Source organism: Carcharhinus amblyrhynchos, unplaced genomic scaffold (genome assembly GCF_965287045.1).
Source record: "Carcharhinus amblyrhynchos unplaced genomic scaffold, sCarAmb.v2.hapA scaffold_43, whole genome shotgun sequence".
Classification (NCBI taxonomy): Eukaryota; Metazoa; Chordata; class Chondrichthyes; order Carcharhiniformes; family Carcharhinidae; genus Carcharhinus; species Carcharhinus amblyrhynchos.
Genome location: NW_027649784.1, coordinates 747,843 through 774,592, shown reverse-complemented (window position 1 = coordinate 774,592; position 26,750 = coordinate 747,843). Strand labels below are relative to the sequence as shown.

At 52.3% G+C, this 26,750-nt stretch overlaps 1 protein-coding gene across 1 annotated transcript in view; it reads right to left on the bottom strand.

Annotated features, from left to right (window-relative positions):
* Nucleotides 1-2,054: 2,054 nt before the first annotated feature.
* Nucleotides 2,055-26,750, bottom strand: part of LOC145337106 (GRB10-interacting GYF protein 2-like) — a 137,597-nt gene continuing 112,901 nt past the window's right edge. Inside the window, 10 exon segments of the mRNA XM_080181863.1 lie at nt 2,055-2,500; nt 4,174-4,321; nt 6,641-6,700; nt 7,819-7,991; nt 9,504-9,661; nt 11,726-11,922; nt 14,341-14,372; nt 14,375-14,504; nt 21,012-21,104; nt 24,663-24,884. Of these exon segments, the coding sequence (XP_080037989.1) occupies nt 2,433-2,500; nt 4,174-4,321; nt 6,641-6,700; nt 7,819-7,991; nt 9,504-9,661; nt 11,726-11,922; nt 14,341-14,372; nt 14,375-14,504; nt 21,012-21,104; nt 24,663-24,884 (1,281 nt within the window). The 3' untranslated portion in view covers nt 2,055-2,432.

The window sequence follows — 26,750 nt, the reverse complement described above, 5'->3', positions numbered from 1 at the left end:
CTGTTCCAACATCAATATTTTTACATACACCCCGGTTTCAGTTTCGTACAGGCATTAAATGTGCTCACGTGGTACCGGATGTTGCAGCTTTCTAAACCCTGCTGTGGATTACTCCTTTGGATGTTGAGTTGAAAGCGGTGGGGCCTTCCCGTCCTTGGACTTTCAGTTCACTTCAAGAGACAGAAGATGTTCTGGTTAGGTGGATTGGCCATGCTAAATTGTCCCTTAGTGTCCAACAATGTTCAAGTTAGGTGGATTGGCCATGCTAAATTACCCCTTAGTGTCCAAAGATGAGCAGGTTAGGTAAATTGGCCATGTTAAATTGCCCCTTAGTGTCCAAAGATGTGCAGGTTAGGTGGATTAGCCATGCTAAATTGCCCCTTAATGTCCAAAGATATGCAGGTTAGGTGGATTGGCCATGCTAAATTACCCCTTAGTGTCCAAAGATGTGCAGGTTAGGTGGATTGGCCATGCTAAATTGCCCCTCAGATGTCCAAAGATGTGCAAGTTAGGTGGATTGGCCATGCTAAATTGCCCCTTAGTGTCCAAAGGTGTGCACGTTAAGTGGATTAGCCATGCTAAATTGCCCCTCAGATGTCCAAAGATGTGCGGGTGAGGTGGATTGGCTATGCTAAATTGCCCCTCAGATGTCCAAAGATGTGCACGTTAAGTGGATTAGCCATGCTAAATTGCCCCTCAGATGTCCAAAAATGGGCAGGTTAGGTAAATTGACCATGGTAAATTGCGCCTTGTGTGTCCAAAGATGGGCAGTTAAGTTGATTGGCCCTTAGTGTCCACAGATGTGTAGGTTAGGTGGATTGGCCATGCTAAATTGGCCCTTAGTGTCCAAAGATGTGCAGTTAGGTGAACTGGCTATGGTAAATTGCCACTTAGCGTCCAACAATGCATAGGTTAGGTAAATTGGCCATCGTAAATTGCCCCTTGTGTGTCCAAAGATGTGCAGGTTAGGTGGATTGGCCATACTAAATTGTCACTGGGGCGGGCTCAGGGGGCTACTCCCTAGGACATCACAAGCTGAATGCAATCTGATCATCCCCTTCTCCCTTGGAGTCAATCCAAGGAAGAAACTTAACAGAAGAGAAACAGCAGGCATTTAGACGGAGCCACAGACCAAAAATAAAGCAGCAAACCTTGAACAAAAAATATATCTCAGTATTACCTACCGCTCTGGTAGAAAAAGGAACAGAATTCTGGTCAATAGTTTGCAGGTCAAGTGCAACTATTCCCTTTTACAAACACACAGGCGCGCTCCTGGACAGAGACCACACGGACGCATGCCTCGACGGGTACACACACGTGTGCGCACCTAGACAAGTAGACATACCTAGACAGACATGGCGGGTGTGCACGCACGCCGGAACGCCCGGGCGGGCGCGCACGCAGGAACGCCCGGGCGGACAGACACGCCCAGGCAGTCGCACATGCAGGAACGCCCAGACGTTCGCGCACGCAGAAACGCCCAGACACGCCTAATCCTAGGGATGCAGTAGCGAGACATGCAAAGGGGGGGGAATTGCTGCTTCTTAGAAACAAAACCAACAAGAAAGCTGTCAACTCAGCAGTCCACTTGAACCACCCTGTCCAAGTAGTTATTTATTTATTATTTGTTGTTTTTTTTTACATTCCTTGTATAAAGCACCACAAACGCTGAAAATCCACACTCGCGCAGTGCCCTTCGGATTAGTCCAATGTCGCTCGGTGCTGTGTTTTTGTATGTATGTGTGTGTGTGTGAGTTTGTGTGTGTTGTGTGTTGTGTGTGTGTGCGCGCGTAACCACATCAAAACTCAGAAAGTTGGCCTCCTGGCTTGTGGTTTCTCCCCCACCCCACCCCCCCACCCCCCACTCTCTCTGGTTCTCTCTGCCCTCGCTTTCGCTCTCGCTTCTCCTTCCTCTGAGGGAAACCCAAGCTCGCAATCCAAACTAAAGCACGCCCAAAGTTCCAGTTCTGGATTCAGTCTCTCTGTAAGTGCATTCTCTTCAAGCTCCGCATCCTTTTCCAAACAGAAAAAAAAACATCTTCTTTCCTTTTCTAAAAAAAAACAGTAACAGTGTTTTTGCAGATATATTTCCCCCAAAAAAAAAGGAACTTCTGTTTTTGTCCAATTTCAAGAAAGCCTCCAGTTTCAGTCTATGTACAATGTCTAATAAAGTGCATGTTTTTTTTTAAGGTGCTTCATCCAATGAAGAACAGAAGTACCCAGAAGGTTCACCAAGAAAATTAAGTGAATTCCACACTTCTTGCTAGCAGAGGGAGCGGTGATCCGAGGATCCATCAGTGTGACCACCTGCCATGAAGCATGTTCCAGGTAAGGGTCAGTTAGGATTCAAAAGGCAGCTTTTAGGAATATCTTGCTTTTTTTTTCTTCTTCTTTAAACCTCTCTTGTCTTTTGCTCGTGTTTAAAAAGTCGGTTAAAAGTCATCCATTGTCTCTATCTCGCCCATGTTCAGCCGCTCCGAGGAGGCGTTCACGGAAAAGCCTGTCGGTTCAGCAAGCAGAGAAAGGAAAGCGCAGGAGTTAATTGTCATTTGGAAAACTGACAACCTCCCTCCCTCCACACCCACCCGCCCAGCAAGACCCCCTGGAACGCAGCTCACACCTAGAAGGCAGCACATTTGGCACAGTGGGTTAGCACTGCTGCCACTCAGCGACAGGGATCCGGGTTCGACTCTCACCTTGGGTCACTGTCTGTGTGGAGTCTGCACGTTCTCCCCGTGTCTGCATGGGCTTCCTCCGGGTACTCCAGTTTCCTCCCACAGTCCCAAAAATGTGCTGGTTAGGTGCTAAATTCTCCCTCGCTGTAACCTGAGCAGGTGCCGGACTGTGACAACTAGGGGATTTTCGCAGTAACTTCATTGCAGTGTTAATGTAAGCCTTACTTGTGACACTAATAAATAAACCGTTTAAACTTTGATCATACTCTGTCCTAGATGAGGAATGGCTCCACAGGCTGCACGGTGGCAGAGTGGGTAAGCACTGCCGCCTCACCATGCCAGGGACCCGGGTTCGATTCCCGGCTCGGGTCACTGTCTGTGCGGAGTCTGCACGTTCTCCCCGTGACTGCGTGGGTTTCCCCCGGGTGCTCCGGTTTCCTCCCACAGTCCAAAAGACGTGCTGGTTAGGTGCTAAATTCTCCCTCAGTGGCACCTGAACAGGTGCTGGAGTGTGGAGACTAGGGGATTTTTCACAATGATTTCATTGTAGTGTTAATGTGACATTAATAAGCTAACTTCAACAGACTGCCGCTGGTAACTAGTTTTTGACGATGTGGGGGGGAAGAGCGGGGGGATTGCAGTGGTAGCTCTACTAGGTTGAGCTTGGACACTTGCCAGGTGAGATGCTACCTGTACACACTGCACCTGATTCTTCCTAGCCTTTTTTGAGCTCCCCTCCCCCAACTGTTGCCCTGACTGACGTGAGCTCAGCAGGCTGTGCGTGGGAACTGGAATCTGAGGGCCTTTCTACACCCAGTAACCCCACCTCACCCCCAGACCAGGCAAGAAGACAACTTAACCCCCCAGTCCCCCCAACACATAATTCCACAATTACCACCCCCTGCCTCCCCCCCCACCATCCCACCCCAAGATGAAGGGAAAGGTGAGGGGGGTGGTTAACATGGGACACAGACTGGGCAGTAAGAAGTCTCAAAACAGCAGATTAAAGTCCAACAGGTTTATTTGGTAGCACAAGCTTTCAGAGTCTCGTTTCTTCTTCAGGTGAAGGAGCAGTGCTCCGAAAGCTTGTGCTACCAAATAAACCTGTTGGACTTTAACCTGGTGTTGTGAGATTTCTTTCTGTGCCCACCCCAGCAACTGCACAAAGAGGCCAGAGTCCCAGAAGGGGCCATTTTAGGATGACCCAGCTCTGCTCCGAGAGGCCCAGATTCACCATGGACGTGTAGAGATGGAGGCCAATTTCCTCTCGTCTGGTGTGAGTCACCGATTGGATTCTGGGAGAAAAAAAGGAGTGCCGCACGGAACGAGGCTCTCCGCTACACCAGACCGGAATGTGTGCCTGCGAAACAGAAAGGAGTTGGGAAAGGGGGGGTGGGCAACTACACAGAGCCAGGGGGAATGGTAGGGAGGGAGCGCCGAGTCCAGTCTCCTCCCGGTCACAGTTGGGACGGCAGTCAGAGCGGAGAGCGACTCTTACCCAGGATACTTGGATCAGCCCGTACCATCTTTTGCTTCTTTTTCTTTTTGCCCGCTTGCGAGCTCTCGTACGATGACTGCTGTGCGCTGGTGTGGTTCCCCTGGAATAGTGACTGAAGGCTGTTGGAACTGATCCCCCAGATGGAGTCCTGGCACGAGAGAAACCAGCACACAATTAGCCTCTCGGAACTGCACCCCACCCCCCTCCAACTTCAAGGAGCAGCGTCGCTCAGTCACTTGTGCGGTGCCCATCTCGCCACCGGCTTCAGTGGCCCTGGAAGCGGTGTTTTGGCGGGGGGGGGGGGGGGGGCGGGGGGGTGCGGGGTTATTGCAGATGGACAATCTCCTCTCTTGTCTGGTGTGAGTCGCGATTGGATTCTGGGACAAAAAAAGGAGTGCCGCACGGAACGAGGCTCTCCGCTACACCAGACCGGAATGTGTGCCTGCGAAACAGAAAAGAGTTGGGAAAAGGGGGTGGGCTCCTTCACTGTCCTGGCTCCCTGCCAGAAGGTCAATGTTATGGCGTGAGAATTTAGTCAGACGCTGACAGGATAACCAGTGAGCACCTTCAGCCAAGGATTGGTAGAGGGTAGGGAAGGGGGAGTGTGGATGCCAGGGAGAGGCAAGGGCAAAGCCAGCTAACCAATTCCCAAACCCACTGCTTGCAGGACACACCAGTACTGACCCACACTCAGGGCAACAGTGAGGCATGTTCTCTCTCCCCACTCCCCGCCCGTCCGTACCCAACCAACTCCCAATCCAAGTTCTGGAATTATGATCCTCAAGTCCAACTGAGGGGCAAATCCGTTTTGAACGTGCCAGTGATCGGTGCCTGTCGTCACTGGGTGCTGCATATGACACTCACATTGGGAACAGCCCACTGCCAAGTTGTGGAACACTCTGAATACATCTCCCAATCTTCAAAATGGAGAGGGGAAAGACAGTGGAAGCGCTTTTACTTTTGAGGACTAATAGGCACAGTGGTTAGTGCTGCTGCCTCGCAATGCCAAGGACCCGGGTTCAATTCCCGGCTTGGGTCACTGTCTGTGCGGAGTCTGCAAGTTCTCCCCGTGTTTACGTGGGTTTCCTCCCACAGTCCAAAGATGTGCAGGTTAGGTGGATTGGCCGTGCTAAATTGCTCCTTAGTGTCAGGGAGCTGAGCTAGGGTAAATGAGGGGTTACGGGAATAGGGCCTGGGTGGAATTGTGGTCGGTGCAGACTGATGGGCTCAACGGGCTCCTTCTGCACTGTAGGGATTGCACAGATTAACGCTGTTGGCTGTGCATTACGTCCGGTTCTCAGGCAGTGGCTAATGATGTCTCTGTGTCTAAACCCAAGGTTGGGATGTTTTGCACCTAGTTTCAGGCAGTTAGCTGGATCTAACACAGCACGACACTTAATGCCATTGTTGGGTCTCTTGCCCTCTGATGGCCAAGCCCAAACACACACACACCTTCATCACCTAGATTTGACAATCGCCCCCACCCCCTCCCCTCTGCCAGCCTGTCCAATCGACACAAACCCAAACCTCACGGTGAGCATTCTTCCATCCACCCCACCCGTCCTTACCAAGTTCCACTGACTCAAGGTCCCCCCACTTCCTTGCCACGCCAGCTTTCGATCCCCATGCACAATTTCCTGGTAGCGCAGCCCGAATCCTGCCCTCCTCCCGTTCCAAGGCACTGTTCCTCACCCACTCCATGGTGGGGTTCCATTCTACCTATCATCACAGTGCTAGCTCTTTGGAACTCAGAAGCGCACCTTGTCGTCCAGCATCACAGAATCCCTATACTGCAGAAGGAGGCCATTCAGCCCACTGAATCTGAACTGACTACAATCTCATTCAGGCCCTATCCCCATATCTTTACCCTAGCTAGTCCGCACGACACTAAGGGACAACCCACCTAACGCACACATCTTTGGGCTGTGGGAGGAAACCGGAGCACCCGGAGGAATCCCACGCAGACACAGGGAGAACGTGCAGACTCCACACAGACAGTGACCCAAGCCGGGGAATCGAACCCAGGTCCCTAGCGCCGTGAGGCAGCAGTGCTAACCACTGTGCTACCTCCGTCCTTTGCTGTCTCTGTGCCTTCGATCCCCTCCCAAATCCTTTCCAGTTGCTGCTTCCTTTCCCCCTCTCCAATGGAACATTCTAGGTGGAGCAGCTGGTATTGGCTTCACCCTCTCCCTTACACATTGCCAATGTCCCAAAAACCTCCCTGGCACACGCACCCCCACACCCCCCCTCAACTGTCAGGGAACGGCCAAGAGGCTGCGACAGTCACTCAGAACCACACTCCTCACTCTTCGCTTCTTTTCCCACAGCTTCTTGGGTTGACTGGTCCCACAGACCACTGCCACAACCAGTGACGGACCCAAGAGCCAGTGAAATATAACCCCAGGGCCTGGCCGCTTGCTAAGCACAGCAGCTGTGACGTACATTGGAAGAAAAGATCCGTGCTGACCTGTAACCTGTCAGGCTGCAGAGCGAGGTTCCCAGTGAGGCTTAAAAGTTCCTTCGTTAACTAAAGAGAAAGGGAAAAAAACACCATCAATCCCGCAGGGAATCTGGATCCCAACACAAGAAAGTCCACTGCAGTCTATGAATTGATTTGATTTATTACTGTCACATGTATTGGGATACTGTGAAAAGAATTGTTTCTTGTGCACTACACAAAGCATACCGTTCATAGAGTACATAGGGGAGAAGGATTTGATTTGATTTATTATTGTCACATGTATCGGGATACAGTGAAATGTAATGTTTCTTGCACACTATACAGATAAAGCATGCTGTTCATAGAGAAGGAAAGGAGAGAGTGCAGAATGTAGTGTTACAGTCATAGCTAGGGTGTAGAGAAAGATCAACTTAATGTGAGGTAGGTCCATTCAAAAGTCTGACAGCAGCAGGGAAGAAGCTGTTCTTGAGTCGGTTGGTATGTGACCTCAGACTTCTACATCTTTTTCCCAACCGAAGAAGGTGGAAGAATGTCCGGGGTGCGTGGGGTCCTTAATTATGCTGGCTGCTTTTCCCGAGGCAGTGGCAAGTGTAGACAGAGTCAATGAATGGGAGGCTGGTTTGTGTGATGGATTCAAGACCTTTTGTAGTTCCTTGCGGTCTTGAGCAGAGCAGGAGCCCATAGCAAGCTGTGATACAACCAGAAAGAATGCTTTCTATGGTGCATCTGTGAAAGTTGGTGAGGTTTATAAATTATGGATAGGATGAACAGTTGGAAGCTTTTACCCAGGGCAGAAATGACAATTACAAGGAGGCACAAGCTCAAGATAAGCGGAGGGGAAGGTTCAGTGGAGATGTGCTGGGGGGAAGTTCTTTAACACAGAGGGCGGTGGGGCCTGGAATGCACTGCCAAGTGAGATGGTTGAAGCAGTTATGTTGGCCACATTTAAGATTTATCTGGATGGACACATGAAAACAGGGAAGAGAGGGACACAGATGGCTGGTCTAGATAGGACAACGTGGTTGTACTGTGTATTGTACTTTCTGTACCCTACCTGCTGCTGCTGCCTTTGTTGAGTGTGAGAGGTGTGCTGTGTATTGTACTTTCTGTACCCCCTACCTGTTGCTGCTGCCTTTGTTGAGTGTGAGAGGGGTGCTGTGTATTGTACTTTCTGTACCCCCTACCTGCTGCTGCTGCTGCTGCTGCCTTTGTTGATTTGCCTTCTGTTTGGCACGGCGCTCCAGGAACTGCTTGGCAAACTCTTTGGCCTCCGGAGTGTCGCCCAGGTAAGCGCGGATGTAGTCATGCACCTCATACGGTGAGTCCACTTCTTTCAGGAAGGACACGAACGTGGGGACTGCAACGACAAGGAGCTCCGGTGAGAAAGGTCAAAGACCCCATTTCCCCCCACCAACTCCAAATGAGAAGCTCTGTCTCCCCAGGAAAGGCATCAAGCAGGCGGAAGTCGTACTTCAGTCTGTCCAAAATGGGCAAACCTTCCGCTGTGAAGAGTAGTCCATATCTGAATGATGCAGACTGGTACGTTCCAAGGTCCAGGATTACGTGCGGAGTGACGCTGGAAAACCTGGGGCAGCGACGCTGGAAAGCCTGGGGCAGAGGGCCACCATGGGGAACAGCCCACCATACTTCAGCCTTTCAGCCGCAATACACCGAGGGGCTGGTAAGATTGTAGAAGCTCCCTTGGGCTGTACGCTTGTCATTGACTGTATGTTGTAAATAGTATTGAGGCAAATCACAGTATAACCTGCCCTTTGCCGACAGCTTAAATAGTATTGCACTTTCCAAAGTGTCTGATCTAAAATGTTGTGCAGTGAACAAAGGCATGGAGGATTTGGAGAGGGTACAGAAAAGATTTACCAGGATGTTGCCTGGCATGGAGGGCATTAGCTACGAGGAGAGGTTGGAGAAACTTGGTTTGTTCTCACTGGAACGACGGAGGCTGAGGGGGCGACCTGATAGAAGTCTACAGGATCACAAGGAGCATGGACAGAGTGGATAGTCAGAAGCTTTTTCCCACCTGGAAGAGTCAATTACTGGGGACACAGGGATAAGGTTCTAGGGACAAAGTTTAAAGGAGATGTACGAGGTAAGTTTTTTTTTTACACAGAGGGTGGTGGGTGCCTGGAACTCACTGCCGGGGGAGGTAGTGGAAGCAGGTACGATAGTGGCTTTCAAGGGGTGTATTGGCAAATGCAGAATAGGATGGGAATAGAAGGATACGGTCCCCGGAAGGATAGGGGATTTTAGTTGTCGTGCAGGCTTGGAGGGCTGGAGGGCCGAAGGGCCTGTTCCTGTGCTGTAATTTTCTTTGTTCTTTGTGAAATGTCAGGTATTTTGGGGCAGCAAAAAGTTGGAAACTGCCCAACCAAAACCAAAGGCCCACACAAACCAAGTTTCCCCTCTCTGCCTCGGCTGGCTGGATTAACCCAAATTAAAGAGGGTTTTGGCTGTCTCAATTCAATACGGGTAAACCTTTTAGAACTGAGGTGAGGAGAAATTTCTTCACCCTGAGAGTGGAGGAATTCACTTCCACAGAAGATAGTTGAAGTCAAAACATTGCGCAATTTCAAGAAGAAATTAGAGAGAGCTCTTGGAGCTAAAGGAATCAAGAGATATTTGGGGGTGGGGGACAGAAAATCAGGATATTGAATTGGATGATCAGCCGTGATCAAAATGAATGCAGGGCAGGCTTGAAGGGCCAAATGGCCTACTCATGTTTCTAGTGTCTGTGTTTAAGAAGAAAAATGTGACAAAATTGGGGGAATCTCCGGTCAGGCAGTCCCAGCGCCCTGACCAGTCACTTGAAAGGTGGTGAGAGTGAAGAGAAGTGTTGATAGTTGACACGTACCGTCAAGGTTGTTGGCTGTGTTAAGGACGTGCAACATTTGCTCGCACCACTGAGTGAAGCCGTCCTGGGTTTTATTCATTCCCTGGAATAGCTTCAGTAACTTCTCCTCGTCCTCGGTCTTCTTTTTACTCGGTCTGGTAGGAATACCATACGAATCACTGCAGAGGGGGAAGAGAAAAATAAGGCTGTGTAGTGGGGCGCCACATCAATGCAACAGCCAGAGAAAGGTCAAACACAAGGCTCTGCCCTAGGGATGGAGCCACGAGAGACTGAACTTGATACACAAAATTGTTCCATCTATTTCACTAAAAGCCATCCCAGCCCAGCTCACTGATGGCCCACAAGCAAAATGCTGAATACAGCACAGGGGGCCACTCAGCCCATCACATCCAACTCTGTTATATTGTCCCATATCCACAGCTCCAGAACTCTAGCTTCCATACTGCCAACTTAATTTTCAAATCCATCTGCACGCACTCCCCCCCGACGCGTGCCCTCGTTCCCCCTCACCCCTGCGCGCGCCCTTGCCATCCCTCCCCACCGTGCGTGCCCTCACCAACTCTCCCCCATGCACCCTCACCCCCCTCGCTGCACGCCCTCGCGCCCTTCCGCCGACCCCAGCGCGTGCACCCTCCCCCACCCCTCCCTGCGCGCTCCCGCATGCGCCCTCCCATCCCCGTCCCCGCATGCCCTCGACCCTCCCGCCTGAGCCACGCCCTCGCCCATCCTCCCCTCCCCTGTGTGCACCCTTGCCCCTCCCACTGTGCACAACCTCACGCCCCTCCCCCCACGCGCAACCTCGCGCCCCTCCCCGTCCCCCGACACGCAACCTCGCACCCCTCCCCGCCCCCCCTCCTCCCCATGCGCACCTTCGCCCCCACCCCCTCCGTGCACCCTCGCTCTCTCCCCCTTCATGCACACCCTCGCGCTCGCTCTCTTCCCCCCCCACCCGCACCCTCACTCTCTTCCCCCCCCCACTCGCACCCTCACTCTCTTCCCCCCCACCCGCACCCTCACTCTCTTCCCCCCCCCACTCGCACCCTCACTCTCTTCCCCCCCCACCCGCACCCTCACTCTCTTCCCCCCCCCACTCGCCCCCTCACTCTCTTCCCCCCCACCCGCGCCCTCACTCTCTTCCCCCCCCACTCGCACCCTCACTCTCTTCCCCCCCCCACTCGCGCCCTCACTCTCTTCCCCCCCCACTCGCACCCTCACTCTCTTCCCCCCCCCACTCGCCCCCTCACTCTCTTCCCCCCCCACTCGCGCTCACTCTCTTCCCCCCCACCCGCACCCTCACTCTCTTCCCCCCCCCCACTCGCACCCTCACTCTCTTCCCCCCCCCACCCGCGCCCTCACTCTCTTCCCCCCCCCACCCGCGCCCTCACTCTCTTCCCCCCCCACTCGCGCTCACTCTCTTCCCCCCCCCACTCGCACCCTCACTCTCTTCCCCCCCCCACTCGCACCCTCACTCTCTTCCCCCCCCCACCCGCACCCTCACTCTCTTCCCCCCCCACTCGCGCTCACTCTCTTCCCCCCCCCACCCGCACCCTCACTCTCTTCCCCCCCCCACCCGCACCCTCACTCTCTTCCCCCCCCCACCCGCACCCTCACTCTCTTCCCCCCCCACCCGCACCCTCACTCTCTTCCCCCCCCCACCCGCACCCTCACTCTCTTCCCCCCCCCACCCGCACCCTCACTCTCTTCCCCCCCCCACCCGCACCCTCACTCTCTTCCCCCCCCACCCGCACCCCTCACTCTCTTCCCCCCCCCACTCGCACCCTCACTCTCTTCCCCCCCCCACTCGCCCTCACTCTCTTCCCCCCCCCACTCGCCCTCACTCTCTTCCCCCCCCACCCGCACCCTCACTCTCCCCCATCACCCGCCCCCTCACTCTCCCCCACCCGCCCCCTCACTCGCTCTCTCTCTCTCTCCCCCCCGACATGCAGACCCTCACTCACTCTCCCCCCACCACATGCAGACCCTCACTCACTCTCCCCCCACCACATGCAGACCCTCACTCTCTCTCCCCCCACAAACGCAGACCTCACTCTCTCTCCCCCCACAAACGTGGACCCTCACTCTCTCTCCCCCCACAAATGCGGACCCTCACTCTCTCGCTCACCCCCCCATACGCACCCTCACTCTCCCCCCGACCACGTGCACCCTCACTCTCTCTCCCCCCACGGACACAGGACACAATTCAGTGTTTGGGAGAGACGAACCTTAGTGAGGGGCTGCTCCTACTGTTCTTCAGCCCGGCGCTCCTGATCACAGGGCCTGTGCTTTTCACCGCCTCATCTCCCCACAGGCTGATGTTCGAGTTCTTACTTTCGTGCACACTCCACATGTTGTTCATGTCAGAACCCCACTGAGCAGGCAGCCCCCACACGGACGAGTTGTTGAGCGGTATACTGGAATGCTGACAGCAGGCAGGAAAGAGGAGGGGAAAATATTCAGCCAAAGGCAGAGGAGAAACAAGGCAATATATCCGAGCCGTCAGTTTACAAAACCCTGCACAGTGGACACGTCACAAGTGAGCAGCAGGCAATGACGCAGGGGCTGAGGCCCAAACACCTACCCTGTAATGATCAGGAAAAGTGCAGAGGGCAAGTCATTGTAGGTAACTCAAAGAGTGGACCAGGAGAGAGGGCTTTGGGGTGGAAGGAGAAGGGAACTGGGAGGAGATTGAGAGTGAGTTGGAGGAGAGTGATGGACAAAGTGGGAGAGAGAAATCAGACGTGGGAAAGGAAGTAGGAAAAGGTCTTGAGGCAAAGAAAGGGTGAAAGGAAAGAACTATCGGAAAAAGGAGCAAGTGAGTGCATGCGCGAGAGAGGGGGAGAGGAGTGAGAGAGAGAGAGAGAGAGGGGAGCAGGAGTGAGAGGGAGGAGTGAGGGGTGTGTGTGTGTGTGTGTGTGTGTGTGTGTGTGTGTGTGTGTGAGAGAGAGAGAGAGAGCACAAGAGATAGATGGGGGGGCAGTATGTGAGAGAGAGAAAGAGATGGGGGAGTGTGTGAGGGGGGGGGGGAGTGTATGTGAGAGAGAGAGAGAGAGAGAGAGAGGGAGGGAGGGAGGGAGAGAGAGAGGGAGGGGGAGTAGGGGGAGAGTGGGGGGGGGGGAATGTGAGACAGAGAGGGGGAGCGTGAGAGAGGGGGGAGAGCGTGAGAGAGAGAGAGAGAGAGAGGGGAGGGAGCGTGAGAGAGGGGGAACGTTGGGGGGGTAGCATGGGGGGGGGAGCGTGAGAGAGAGAGAGGGAGGGGGGAGCGTGAGAGAGAGACAGGGAGGGGGGAGCGTGAGAGAGAGAGGGAGGGGGGAGCGTGAGAGAGAGAGGGAGGGGGGAGCGTGAGAGAGAGAGGGAGGGGGGAGCGTGAGAGAGAGGGGGAGGGGGGAGCGTGAGAGAGAGGGGGAGGGGGGAGCGTGAGAGAGAGGGGGAGGGGGGAGCGTGAGAGAGAGGGGGAGGGGGGAGCGTGAGAGAGAGAGGGAGGGGGGAGCGTGAGAGAGAGAGGGAGGGGGGAGCGTGAGAGAGAGAGGGAGGGGGGAGCGTGAGAGAGAGAGGGAGGGGGGAGCGTGAGAGAGAGAGGGAGGGGGGAGCGTGAGAGAGAGAGGGAGGGGGGAGCGTGAGAGAGAGAGGGAGGGGGGAGCGTGAGAGAGAGAGGGAGGGGGGAGCGTGAGAGAGAGAGGGAGGGGGGAGCGTGAGAGAGAGAGGGAGGGGGGAGCGTGAGAGAGAGAGGGAGGGGGGAGCGTGAGAGAGAGAGAGGAGGGAGGGGGGAGCGTGAGAGAGAGAGGGAGGGGGGGAGCGTGAGAGAGAGAGGGAGGGGGAGCGTGAGAGAGAGAGGGAGGGGGGGAGCGTGAGAGAGAGAGGGAGGGGGGAGCGTGAGAGAGAGAGGGAGGGGGGAGCGTGAGAGAGAGAGGGAGGGGGAGCGTGAGAGAGAGAGGGAGGGGGGAGCGTGAGAGAGAGAGGGAGGGGGGAGCGTGAGAGAGAGAGGGAGGGGGGAGCGTGAGAGAGAGAGGGAGGGGGGAGCGTGAGAGAGAGAGGGAGGGGGGAGCGTGAGAGAGAGAGGGAGGGGGGAGCGTGAGAGAGAGAGGGAGGGGGGGAGCGTGAGAGAGAGGGGAGCGTGAGAGAGAGAGAGAGGGGGAGGAAGCGTGTGTGAGAGAGAGGGGGAGGGAGCGTGTGTGAGAGAGAGAGGGAGGGAGGGAGCGTGTGAGAGAGAGAGAGAGGGGGGGGGGAGGGGAGCGTGAGAGAGAGAGAGGGGGAGCGTGAGAGAGAGAAGGGGAGCGTTTGTGTGTGTGTGTGTGTGAGTGTGAAAGAGAGAGAGAGAATGCAAGAGAGTGAGTGTGTGAGTGAGACAGGGTGTGTGAGAGTGCGAGAGACAGAGTGCGAGGGGAGGGGGTGGCTTGAAATAAGCAGCCTGTCAAGTTACAGCATTGCCTGTCAGTGTTTAATACACGCCAGAAATCGAGAACGCACCCCATTTGATGCAGGGCAGTCACAGTGAAGCTGCAATGTACCTCGGCCTCCGGGGTGAAGCCTAGATGGCTCTGCGTGACCGAGACAACTTTCCCCCTTTCTAAATGCCTTCTCTTCTGGGGGCAGAGGGGGGCGTCTGCGACGTGACAACAAACCATGACCAGTTCACCACATCTCCACTCGGGCGAGATGAGGTAAGGATTTGGTTCAGATTTGAACATTCTGCCAGCTGAAATATCCTGCTGACAGACAGGGTGGTGGAGAGGTGCCCAGGATCTGCACAGCCAAGGAACACACAGCTTGCTGGGAGGATGAGGTGTGGTGGCCTTGGGGAATGGGGGAGGCAGGGAGGTTTGTATTCGGGGATACTCACTGCTCGTGCCTGCGCCCTTTGCTGTTGCTGTTCTGCAGTTCTTGCTGCATCTCCAGTAGTGATTTGACAGACATAGATTGCTTGGGGATACTGTTCCAGCCAGGTGACTTCTGCTGCTGGTGTTGCTGTAGGGCCTTCATGATCTCCTGCTGCTGACGACACTGCTGCGGTAAAACAATATTAACATTTACTCTGGCCAACAATTTCAATCACAACGAGTGTCCATCCCGCACGATAAAGGCATGCGTCATCGCGACTCGTCTGCGCTGTTCTAACACGAGCTGTTAACAGCGACACACCAGAGGAGGCAGGTCAGAGGTTGATCTTCCTGCCAGCATTTACACGCACCCACCCACGGCCAAAAGGCCTGTACCTGTGGAACAGCCCCGACCCCTCCCGCACGACCCCCAACCCTCCTGCACGCAAGCGGAGATCCACTGTGACCACCTCAATACCTTTCGCCCTCTGCTGGACCCTCCAGTCATAAGGGGAGGTCATGGTGGTATTATCGCTGGGCTGTTAATCCAGAAACTCAGCTAATGTTCTGGGGACCCGGGTTCGAATCCCACCATGGCAGACAGTGGATTTGGAATTCAATTGAAAAAACTGGGATTAAGAATCTGCTGATGACCCATTGTTGGAAAAACCCATCTGGTTCCCTTTAGGGAAGGAAATCTGCCATCCTTACCCAATCTGGCCTACATGTGACTCCAGAGACACAGCAATGTGGTTGAGTCTCAACTGTCCCTCCAAGGGCAACTAGAGATGGGCAATAAATGCTGGCCCATCCAGCAACGCCCAGGTCCCACAGATGAATAAATGAATAAAGAGTCAGTGTGTGCCTGAGATTAAGGCCTGACTATTACCGGAATATCTGGCCTCTATTGGCTCCACTTTGGCAAGGGGTTTTAACTTTAAAACTCTCGCCTTTATTTTCAAATAGATGCCATGGTGGTTAAAGAACGTAAGGAATAGGAGCAGGAGTAGGCCATCTACTTCAAGCCTGCCCTGCCATTCAATAAGATCATGGCTGATCTGTCGTGGCTCAGTTCCACATTCCCGCCCTCTCCCCATAACCCTTAATCCCCTTGCCTATCAAATACCTATCAACCCACGTCTTAAAATTATTTAGCGAGGCAGCCTCCACCACTTCAACGGACAGAGTTCCAGAGATTCACCACCCTTTAAGTGAAGAAGTTCCTCCTCAACTCCATTCTAAACCGCCCCCCCTTTATCTTGAGGCTGTGCCCTCTAGTCCTACTGTCCTTTCTGAGCGGGAAGAGCCTCTCCACCTCTATTCTATCCATCCCATTCATCACCTTATAAGTCTCAATGAGATCTCCCCTCATTCTTCTAAACTCTAACGAGTACAAGCCTAGTTTATTCAGCCTCTCCTCATGGCTCAACCCCCTCAACTCCGGTATCAGCCTAGTTAACTCCCTCCAAGGCCAAAATATCCTTGCGTAAGTGCGGCGACCAAAACTGCACACAGTACTCCAGCTGCGGCCTCACCAATGCCCTATACAGCTGCAGCAAGACCTCCCTACTTTTATATTCAATCCCCCTCGCTATCAAGGCCAGCATCCCATTCGCCTTCCTGACCACCTGCTGCACCTGCAGGCTGGGTTTTTGCGACTCATGCACAAGGACCCCGAGGTCCCTCTGCACCGTCGCATGCCTGCAGTTTTTCGCCACATAAGTGATAGTCTTTCCTACCATTATTCCTACCAAAGTGAACAATCTCACATTTGCCAACATGAAATTCCATTTGCCAGTTCCTGGCCCATTCGCCCAGCCTATCTAGATCCTTCTGCAGACTCTCCACACCCTCCGCGCAATTTGCCGTTCCACCAATCTTGGTGTCATCAGCAAATTTCGACACCATACACTCGGTTCCCTCCTCCAGATCATCTATATAAATGGTAAATAGCTGAAACCCCAGCACCGACCCCTGGGGCACTCCACTAGTCACCAACCGCCAATCCGAATAGCACCCATTGACCCCCACTCTCTGCCTCCTATTTGACACCCAATCCTCTATCCACGCTAACACCCTACCCCCAACTCCATGCCCCCCCCCGACCTTCTGTAATAACCTCTTGTGAGGCACCTTGTCAAACGCCTTCTGAAAATCAAGAAACATCACATCCACCGGCTCTCCTCTATCCACCACCCGAGAGACATCCTCATAGAACTCCAATAAATTCGTCAGACACGACTTCCCCTTAAAGAAACCGTGCTGCGTCTGCTCTATCAAACAATTCTCCTCAAGATACCTCACTATTTTCTCCTTGATCACGGATTCTAACATTTTACCGACAACAGACGTTAAACTAACTGGCCTATAATTCCCTGCCTTTTTGCCTGCCACCCTTCTTAAACAACGGCGTAACATTAGCCGTTTTCCAATCTTCCGGCACTTCCCCGGAATCCAGCGACGTTTGGAAATAATCACCAAGGCATCCACTATCACCTCCGCCATTTCTTTCAGAACCCTTGGATGCATTCCATCCGGTCCTGGGGACTTGTCCACAATCAGTCCCTCCAGTCTGTCGAGCACCGCCTCTCTAGTAACAATAATGTCATTCAGGCCCTCCACTCCTATCATCTTTCCATCGCTAACACCCGGCAAATTATTCATGTTCTCCTCCATGAAGGCTGAAACAAAAAAGTTATTCAAGGCCTCAGCCATTTCCCCAACCCCTACCACGAAGTCCCCCCGCTCATCCTCTAAGGGTCCAACGTTCACCCTAGCCAGCCTCTTCCTTTTTATATATTTATAAAAACTCTTGCTATCCTTTTTTATATTAAGCGCTAGCCCAGCTTCATAGTTTATCCTACCCTTCTTAATCAACTTCTTTGTCATTCTTTGTTGACATTTAAACCTCTCCCAATCCTCTTCTCGCCCACTACTCGTAGCTACTCTAAACGCATCCGCTTTTAATTTAACACTTTCCTTTACCTCCTTCGTTATCCACGGCTGATTATCTCTCCTCCTACGATCCTTTTTAACCATCGGAATAAATTTCTGCTGAGCACCAAGTAACATCTCCTTAAAGATCCTCCACTGCTCCTCAGCAGACCTACCTTCCAACGCGCTCCCCCAATCAACATTCGCCAATTCCTCTCTCATCCTACCGTACTCCCCTCTGTTCAAACAAAGGACCCATGTCCGGGAACCCACTTTCTCCTGCTCCATCTGCATCAGAAACTCCACCATGCAATGATCACTCTTCCCAAGAGGATCCTTCACCACAAGGTCCCTAATTCTACCCGCCTCATTACATAACACCAGATCCAAGATAGCTCGCTCCCTCGTCGGCTCCAACACACACTGTTCAACGAAACTATCCCGGCAGCATTCCAAGAACTCCTCCTCAAGCCCACCATGTCCAACATGGGTCGACCAATCAATATGTAGATTGAAATCCCCCATAATTATCGCCGTTAGACCCAGCTTTAATTCCTTAAAGTTAAAGTTTATTTATTAGTGTCACAAGTAGGCTTATGTTAACACTACAATCCCTTCGTCGGCATACTCTGGCACCTGTTCAGTTCACACTGACTGAGAATTCAGCACGGCCCAATGCACCCTAACCAGCATGTCTTTCGGACTGAGGATGGAAACCGGAGCACCTGGAGGAAACACACACAGATATGGGAGGAGAAAGTGCAGACTCCACAGTGAGCAGTGAGCTAAGCTGGGAATCGAACCTGGGTTCCTGGCACCGTGAAGCAGCAGTGCTATCTACTGTGCCACAGTGCTGCCCAGGCTTGGGTCACTGTCTGTGTAGAATCTGCACATTCTCCCCGTGTCTACGTGGGTTCCTCCAGCTTCTTCCCACAGTCTGAAAGACGTGCTGGTTAGGGTGCATTGGCCGTGCTAAACTGTCCCTCAGTGTTACCCAAACAGGCGCCAAAACGTGGTGACTGGGAGATTTTCACAGTAACTTCATTGCATATTAACGTAAGCCTTACTTGCGAGGCAAAATAAATTAAATTCCAACACTGCCCCTCCCGACCTCTGAAACCCCACCACTCGCCTGATGAAGGGGCAGCACTCCAATAGCTCCTGATACCAAATAAACCTGTTGGACTTTAATCGGGTGTTGTGAGGCTTTTCACTGTGACCTCTGTAACTGCCTTTGGTCCTCTGGCCCTCCGAGATCACTGCACCCCTCCAATTCTAGACTGTAAAACATCCCGGGCTTGAATCACTCTGCCACTGGTGGTCATACCTTCAGCTTTCTGTACGCGTGGCTCCAGAATCTGCTCCCTAAACACCTCGGCTTCACTTTGCTTTAACAGAGCTAATACTGCCTCCCCGCCACTCAATTCTGCTCATGTGGCACGCTTCGAGATCTTAGGGTAGGTTGAAAAGGGGCCACAGAAACACAGCTGTTACTTGCTGACAGGAACAAATGTAAATTTGAGAACAGAGCTGGTCATTTGCTGAGCAAAAGCAGCAAGCGCAGTAACCAATACTAGAGCAAAAAGTGGCAGCTTCAGTTTGCAGCCTGCGCTGGTTATTTGATCATAGCCCAGTGAAAGGTAAACCTACAGACACAGGGAGAACGTGCAGACTCCGCACAGACAAGCCGGGAATCGAACCCAGGTCCCTGGCGCTGTAAGGCAGCAGTGCTAATCCACTGTGCCGCCCCACAGGGAGGACAGGATTGAGCCCAGTATACACACATACACACTCACAAGGGCAAGAATGTGCATGCACGCGTGCTGGCATTCACGTGACACACGCATGCATGCGACATACACCAAGCCCTCATGTCCCCCACACACGCTGCCCTCCCCCACGGGGAGGCGCACACACACACACACACACACACACAAACACACAGCCGCCGCCCCCCCGCATATACACATACACACACACAGACAATAGAGACAAAATGCGAGACAGCCAGTTACTGAGCCAGTATGTTTGCGGAGTGGTGACTGCGGGGCAGCAGATTTGAATTCTTCAGAGGAGCGCTGTGCAAGAGCGGGTTCCCATTGGGATCTGAAGGCATCTGCAGAATCAAAATCACTTTCCATTCCTGTATCAGATTACCAAGGGAAACCCGTTTCCTGAGCTGCAACCAGCCAAACTGCAGCCCAGCAAACCACAGAGTCCCTGTGCTCTGAGCTGTGAAACAATCCAGACCCGGCTCCCTTCACTTCAATAACGTGTCAATGTGTACTACCCCGATCACTCAGTGACTCAGCACACCGCAGCATCCCTGTGCTCTGAGCTGTGAAACAATCCAGACCCGGCTCCCTTCACTTCAATAACGTGTCAATGTGTACTACCCCGATCACTCAGTGACTCAGCACACCGCAGCATCCCTGTGCTCTGAGCTGTGAAACAATCCAGACCCGGCTCCCTTCACTTCAATAACGTGTCAATGTGTACTACCCCGATCACTCAGTGACTCAGCACACCGCAGCATCCCTGTGCTCTGAGCTGTGAAACAATCCAGACCCGGCTCCCTTCACTTCAATAACATGTCAATGTGTACTACCCCGATCACTCAGTGACTCAGCACACTGAGGAGTCCCTGTGCTCTGAGCTTTGAAACAATCCAGGCCGCGGCTTCCTGCGCTCCAATAACATGTCAATGTGTACTACCTCGATAGCTCAGTGACTCAGCACACTGTGGAGTCCCTGTGCTCTGAGCTGTGAAACAATCCAGACCCGGCTCCCTTCACTTCAATAACATGTCAATGTGTACTACCCCGATCACTCAGTGACTCAGCACACTGTGGAGTCTCTGTGCTCTGAGCTGTGAAACAATCCAGACCCGGCTCCCTTCACTTCAATAACATGTCAATGTGTACTACCCCGATCACTCAGTGACTCAGCACACTGTGGAGTCTCTGTGCTCTGAGCTGTGAAACAATCCAGACCCGGCTCCCTTCACTTCAATAACATGTCAATGTGTACTACCCCGATCACTCAGTGACTCAGCACACTGTGGAGTCCCTGTGCTCTGAGCTGTGAAACAATCCAGACCCGGCTCCCTTCACTTCAATAACGTGTCAATGTGTACTACCCCAATCACTCAGTGACTCAGCACACTGTGGAGTCCCTGTGCTCTGAGCTGTGAAACAATCCAGGCCACGGCTCCCTGCGCTCCAATAACATGTCAATGTGTACTACCTCGATAGCTCAGTGACTCAGCACACTGTGGAGTCCCTGTGCTCTGAGCTGTGAAACAATCCAGGCCACGGCTCCCTGCGCTCCAATAACATGTCAATGTGTACTACCTCGATAGCTCAGTGACAGGATGCACAACACCAGTGACAAGACCACAACTTGTGGTTTCTCTCCACCAGGGAGTCTCCTCAGCTTCCCAGCGACGGAGCTGGCATGTCAAGCAGGGGTAAGCACCCTACGGTTCGACAGTCAGAAAGGAACATTGGGTGAGGAAGGGATCAGGCTCCTGCGATGCCACATGATGCTAAATAGCCCAGCTCAGACCAGAGTGGAGCTGATATGATTTTGTTATTTTTGGTCATACTATTTTTAAACTTCCACCATTTCTCCACAAAATTATAAACTGCACTAAGTCAGGCAGATTAAATCATTATTTTACATTTATATACAGCCCAGTCAAGTATAATGCTTTTACACAGAGGAAGCACTTTCACAAGTCCGTTCTTGCCGGCCTTACCTCCTCTCGGCGCTGCCGCTCACGTTCCTCCTCCAGCTTCTGGAGCGGTGGCACGGAGTTAGACTGCTGCCCCCACGAGGTGGAAGATGGGATCTGGTGAAGGAATGACAGGTCAGTTCTTAGCTCACAGCGCTTCGAGTTAAACCACATCCCCGACACCCCAGCCCAACAGCCCCAAGCCAGCGCCAACATTTCTCCCCCATCTTCAATCTCCATCTCACCCGGGCAGCATACCCTCCTGTTTCTATCTCCTTCATGCTTATCGAACATCCATTTTGATGTTTGAAATCTAGGTGCCCTATTTCCCCGAGGGTGAGTTCACATCCTCACCATTTGGCCAATGGACTTTCACCTGGAATTCCTGATTGGATTTCATCTAGACAGTATTCTGCATTGTAACACTACATTTCGCACTCTCGCCCTTCCTTCTCCCCTGTGTACTCTATGAACGGTATGCTTTGCAGTACACTTTGTATAGTGCTCAAGAAACAATACTTTTCACTGTATCCCAATAAATGTGACAATAATAAATCAAATCCTTCTCCCGTGTACTGTATGAATGGTATACAATCATAGAATCCTACAGTGCAGAAGGAAACCATTTGGCCCATCGAGTCCGCACTGACCACAATCCCACCCAGGCCCTATCCCCATAACCCCATGCATTTACCCGAGCTAAGCCCCCTGACACTGACGAGCAATTTAGCATGGCCAGTCCCCCAAACCCGCACATTTATGCTTTGTCTGTATAGCGCGCAAGAAACAATATTTTTCACTGCATCCCAATACACGTGACAATAATAAATCAAATCCTTCTCCCCTATGTACTCTATGAACGGTATGCTTTGTCTGTATAGTGCGCAAGAAACAATACTTTTCACTGTAATACATGTGACAATAATAAATCAAATCCTTCTCCCCTATGTACTCTATGAATGGTATGCTTTGCCTGTATAGCGCACAAGAAACAATACTTTTCACTGCATCCTGACACGAGTCAGTAATAAATCAAATCAAATCCTTCTCCCCTATGTACTCTATGAACGGTACGCTTTGACTGTATAGCGCACAAGTAACAATACTTTTCACTGTATCCCTATACACATGACAATAATAAATCTAATCATTTCAATTCAATAAAATGGCTATAAATTCTGTCTCGGATACAGGTAGGGAAGTTAACCCCTACTTACCACCCTTAAGCTCCTTCACCAGTTAATCTCTGGTGAGCACAGACAGGAGTCAGGTACTGATGCTAAGTTATGAAGTACGGTTCCATCCACGGACCTTGCGAAGAACAGTTCTCCCTTGCCACCATCTTTTGAGTCAGCTCCCTTCCCACTCAGCTGCAGCCAAGTAATGCCAACTGCCCCCTGCCCCTCCCCTCCTGCCCAACTCCTCCCCACCCCTCACCTGTCCCACCAACGATAATTGAGAAGCGCCACAGAAGCGTAATGGACTTTGTAATCACACCAGCAGAAGTCTGACAGCTACAACAAATTGCGGAATTGCTGAGTGATTTGTTGCAGCTATATAAAACCTTGGTTAGGCCACGTTTGGACTGTCGCGTACAGTTCTGAGTTATCACACTAGCGGAAGGAAGTGGGAGCTTTGGAGAGAGTGCAAAGAAGGTTCACCAGGATGTTGTCTGGTCTCGAGAGTGTTGGTTATGAGGAGAGGTTGAATTATCTGAGATTGTTTTCACTGGAAAGACGGGGACTGAGAGAGGACCTGATAGAGGTCAACAAAATGATCAGAGCCAGGGTGGATAGTCAGGGGCTTTTTATCCCCAGGGTGGAAGTATCAATTACAAGGGGGCACAAGTTCAAGGTGAGAGGGAGAAAGTTTAAGGGAGATGTGCAGAGGGAAGTTTTTCACGCAGAGAGTAATGGGTGCCTGGAATGTGCTGCCAGTGGAGGTGGTGGTAGCAGGCACATTAGCAATATTTAAGAGGGATCTGGGTGGGTACAAGAATAGGGAGGGGATAGAGAGAGATACAGAGCAAGTAAGGGCAGAAGGTTTTTTTTTTTAAGTTTAGTTAGGGCATCATGATCGGACAGACTTGGAGGGCCGTAAGGCCTGTTCCTGTGCTGTACTTCTCTTCGTTCTTTATACATCCTTGTCGGATAGGGAGGGATGGAGGGGGAGATGGTCTGAGGCAGCACAGAGGACAGGTCGTTGAAGGCCAGTCAACAAAATCAACTCAAAAACACTTGGCTCACAAGAGTTCCAGATGACCTGAGGTGAAGGGAGGGAGAGTGGAAATGTGGGAGGCCACCTGATGACACATCGGAACAGTTAACTAAGGCACGATCGATGGTCAGCAGAAGAGCTGACTCAGAGGCAGAGTGGGGGCAATATTCTGCTGGGCCTAGGCAGAGTTAAAGGGATGAAGGTGAGGGTGGCAGCTCACCTCGGGGTCAAATGTGGCACCAAGATGGCAAACCGGCTGACCCTGTTGCCAAGGAGAGAGCTGCAGTCAGTAATTAGGAAGTGGAGTTTGAGGCAGGGTCTGAAAGTGAACACATCAATCCTCCCAATATTTAACTGGAGAAAATTCCTGCTTATCCCGTCGTGGATGCCGGATCAGTAACGTTCAGAATTTGGGAACAGCAGAGAAGCTGCCGTGTTAGGGTGCGTTGAGTCGAACAGGCGCCGGACTGTGGCGACTAGGGGATTTTCACAGTAACTTCACTGCAGTGTTAATGTAAGCCGACTTGTGACTCTAATAAAATGAACTTGAAAGAAAGGTGGTGAGATAAAACTGGGTGTCATCAGCGCCCATGTCTCTTCCTGCACCCATCCTAAGGGCTTACTGTGCCAAACTTGCTGACAAACCCCATTTTGTCACCCGCGACCTGCATTGCAGAGATTCCCAGATTCTGTGAAAGCTCATCTCTCAGGATAGCTGCCAGAAAGCCAGATCGCCAGATCCCACGGGAGGAGAATAAAAGCCAAGAACTTTCAATAAGAGCCTTTCATTTGCTGCAGAGAAACTGGGATAATACTGCCCTCTACTGACCTTCCCATGAAACAGAGAGAGCGAGTGAGCGCCTGTTAATCTCAGTTTACTCAGATCACAGCAGCAAGGATAGCACGGGTTTGATTCTCGCCTTGGGTCACTGTCTGTGCAGAGTTTGCATGTTATCCCCATGTTTGCGTCGGTTTCCTCCCACAGTGTGAAGATGTTTAGATTAGATGGATTGACATGCTAAATTGCCCTTTAGTATCAAAAGATGGGCCATGCTAAATTGCCCCTTAGTGTCCAAAGATGTGCAGGTTAGGTGGATTGGCCATGCTAAATTGCCCCTTAATATTCAAAGACGTGCAGGTTAGGGGGATTGGTCATGGTCAATGTGTGCTTACAGGGATGGGTGGAGGGGTGGGCCTAGACAGAATGCTTTTTCAGAGGGTCAGTACAGATCCAGTGGGCTGAATGGCCTCCTGCTCTGTGAGGTTACTCTGAGGTGCTGCACATGCCCAACAAGTACAAGCTCACAATCAGGAGATTGAGAATGGCCAGGTTCATTCTGTTTCAAGGAAGTGCAGAGTCAATGGGGGAGGTTCTAGTCCCATCAGTCCCATGGGGATCACGTTGCGCGCAGTTTCCCCCATCCCCAGCGCTCCAGAGGCAATGCCACGCAGTTGTACCTTTATGTGTGCCAACTGCTGCTGCTGCAAGCGCCTGAGTGCCTCCTGCTGCCTGTGCCTCAGCAGCTCCTGCTGCCTCTGGAGCTGCAGGTCCATCTCCTTGCGTTTGCGTTCCTCCTCCTCGGCTAGCCGGCGCCTGGCCTCCTCCTCCAGCTGCCGCCGGCTCTCCTCCTCCTCCAGCCACCTCCGGGTCTCGTCCTGCTGCTGCCGGCGATCCTTCTCCTGCAACAACAGGGACAAGGAGGTGAGAAGAGCGGGCACGGATGCATTCAGGGAACGCGCTGGATCAAACAAATCCCTGAGGGACGGGAGTGGGAGAGAGTTCACACAAGATGGGGCACAGAGGAGCTTTATCAATCGGGGCATAGATTACAGAGCAGAGGTCACGATGGAGTTGTACACAACTTTGGTGAGGCCACAGCTGGAGTACTGCGTGCAATTCTGGTCGCCACATTATCAGCTATTTACCATTTATATAGATGATCTGGAGGAGGGAACCGAGTGCAGGGTGTCGAAATTTGCTGATGACACCAAGATTGGGGGAAAGGCAAATTGTGCGGAGGGTGTGGAGAGTCTGCAGAAGGATCTAGATAGGCTGGGCGAATGGGCCAGGAAATGGCAAATGGAATTTAATGTTGGCAAGTGTGAGGTGGTCCACTTTGGTAGGAAGAATGGTAGGAAGGACTATTACTTACGTGGCGAAAAACTGCAGCAGGCGACGGTGCAGAGGGACCTCGGGGTCCTTGTGCATGAGTCGCAAAAACCCAGCTTGCAGGTGCAGCAGGTGGTCAGGAAGGCAAATGGGATGCTGGCCTTCATAGCGAGGGGGATTGAATATAAAAGTAGGGAGGTCTTGCTGCAGCTGTATAGGGCATTGGTGAGGCCGCAGCTGGAGTACTGTGTGCAGTTTTGGGCGCCGCACCTGCGCAAGGATATTTTGGCCCTGGAGGGAGTGCAGAGGAGGTTTACTAGGCTGATACCGGAGTTGAGGGGATTGAGCTATGAGGAGAGGCTGAATAAACTAGGCTTGTACTCGTTAGAGTTTAGAAGAATGAGGGGAGATCTCATTGAGACGTATAAGATGATGAATGGGATGGATAGGATAGAGGTGGAGAGACTCTTCCCGCTCAAAAAAGACAGTAGGACTAGGGGGCACAGCCTCAAGATAAAGGGGAGGCGGTTTAGAACGGAGTTGAGGAGGAACTTCTTCACTCAAAGGGTGGTGAATCTCTGGAATTCTCTGCCCGTTGAAGTGGTGGAGGCTGCCTCGCTAAATATTTTTAAGAAGCGGGTTGATGGGTTCTTGATAAGAGAGGGGATTAAGGGTTATGGGGAGAGGGCGGGAAAGTGGAACTGAGCCACGACAGATCAGCCATGATCTTATTGAATGGCGGGGCAGGCTCGAAGGGCTAGATGGCCTACTCCTGCTCCTATTTCTTATGTTCTTATGTTCTTATGTTAAAGGACACTAACACACGGGGTGGGGAGCAGAGGAGATTCACCAGGATGCTGCCTGGGATAGGACATTCAAGTTATGGAGAGAAATTGGATGGACTAGGGTGGTTTTCTCTGGAGCAGAAAAGACTAAGGGGGCGACCTGATTGAGGTGTTCAAGATTATGAGGGGCATGGACAGGGTGGATAGGGGGCAGCTGTTCCCCTTAGTTGAAGGGTCAGTCACGAGGGGACATAGCTTCAAGGTGTCGGAGGTTTGCAGAACAAAGAACAAAGAAAATTACAGCACAGGAACAGGCCCTTCTGCCCTCCAAGCCTGCAATGACCACGCTGCCCGAATGAACTAAAACCCCTTACCCTTCCAGGGACCGTATCCCTCTATTCCCATCCTATTCATGTATTTGTCCAGATGGGCTGGAATGCACTGCCTGGGAAGGTGGTGGAGAGGGAATGTCCCATGTCCTTGACAAAGTACCTGGATGAGTACTTGGCCTTGAGTGCTATGTGCCAAGTGCTGGCAAATGGGATTAGGTGGCCAGGGCAGATGTTTTGCCCATGCCGGTGCAGATTCGATGGGCTGAAGGGCCTCTTCTGCACCGTATTATTCTATAAGATGCAAAAGAAACCGTACAGG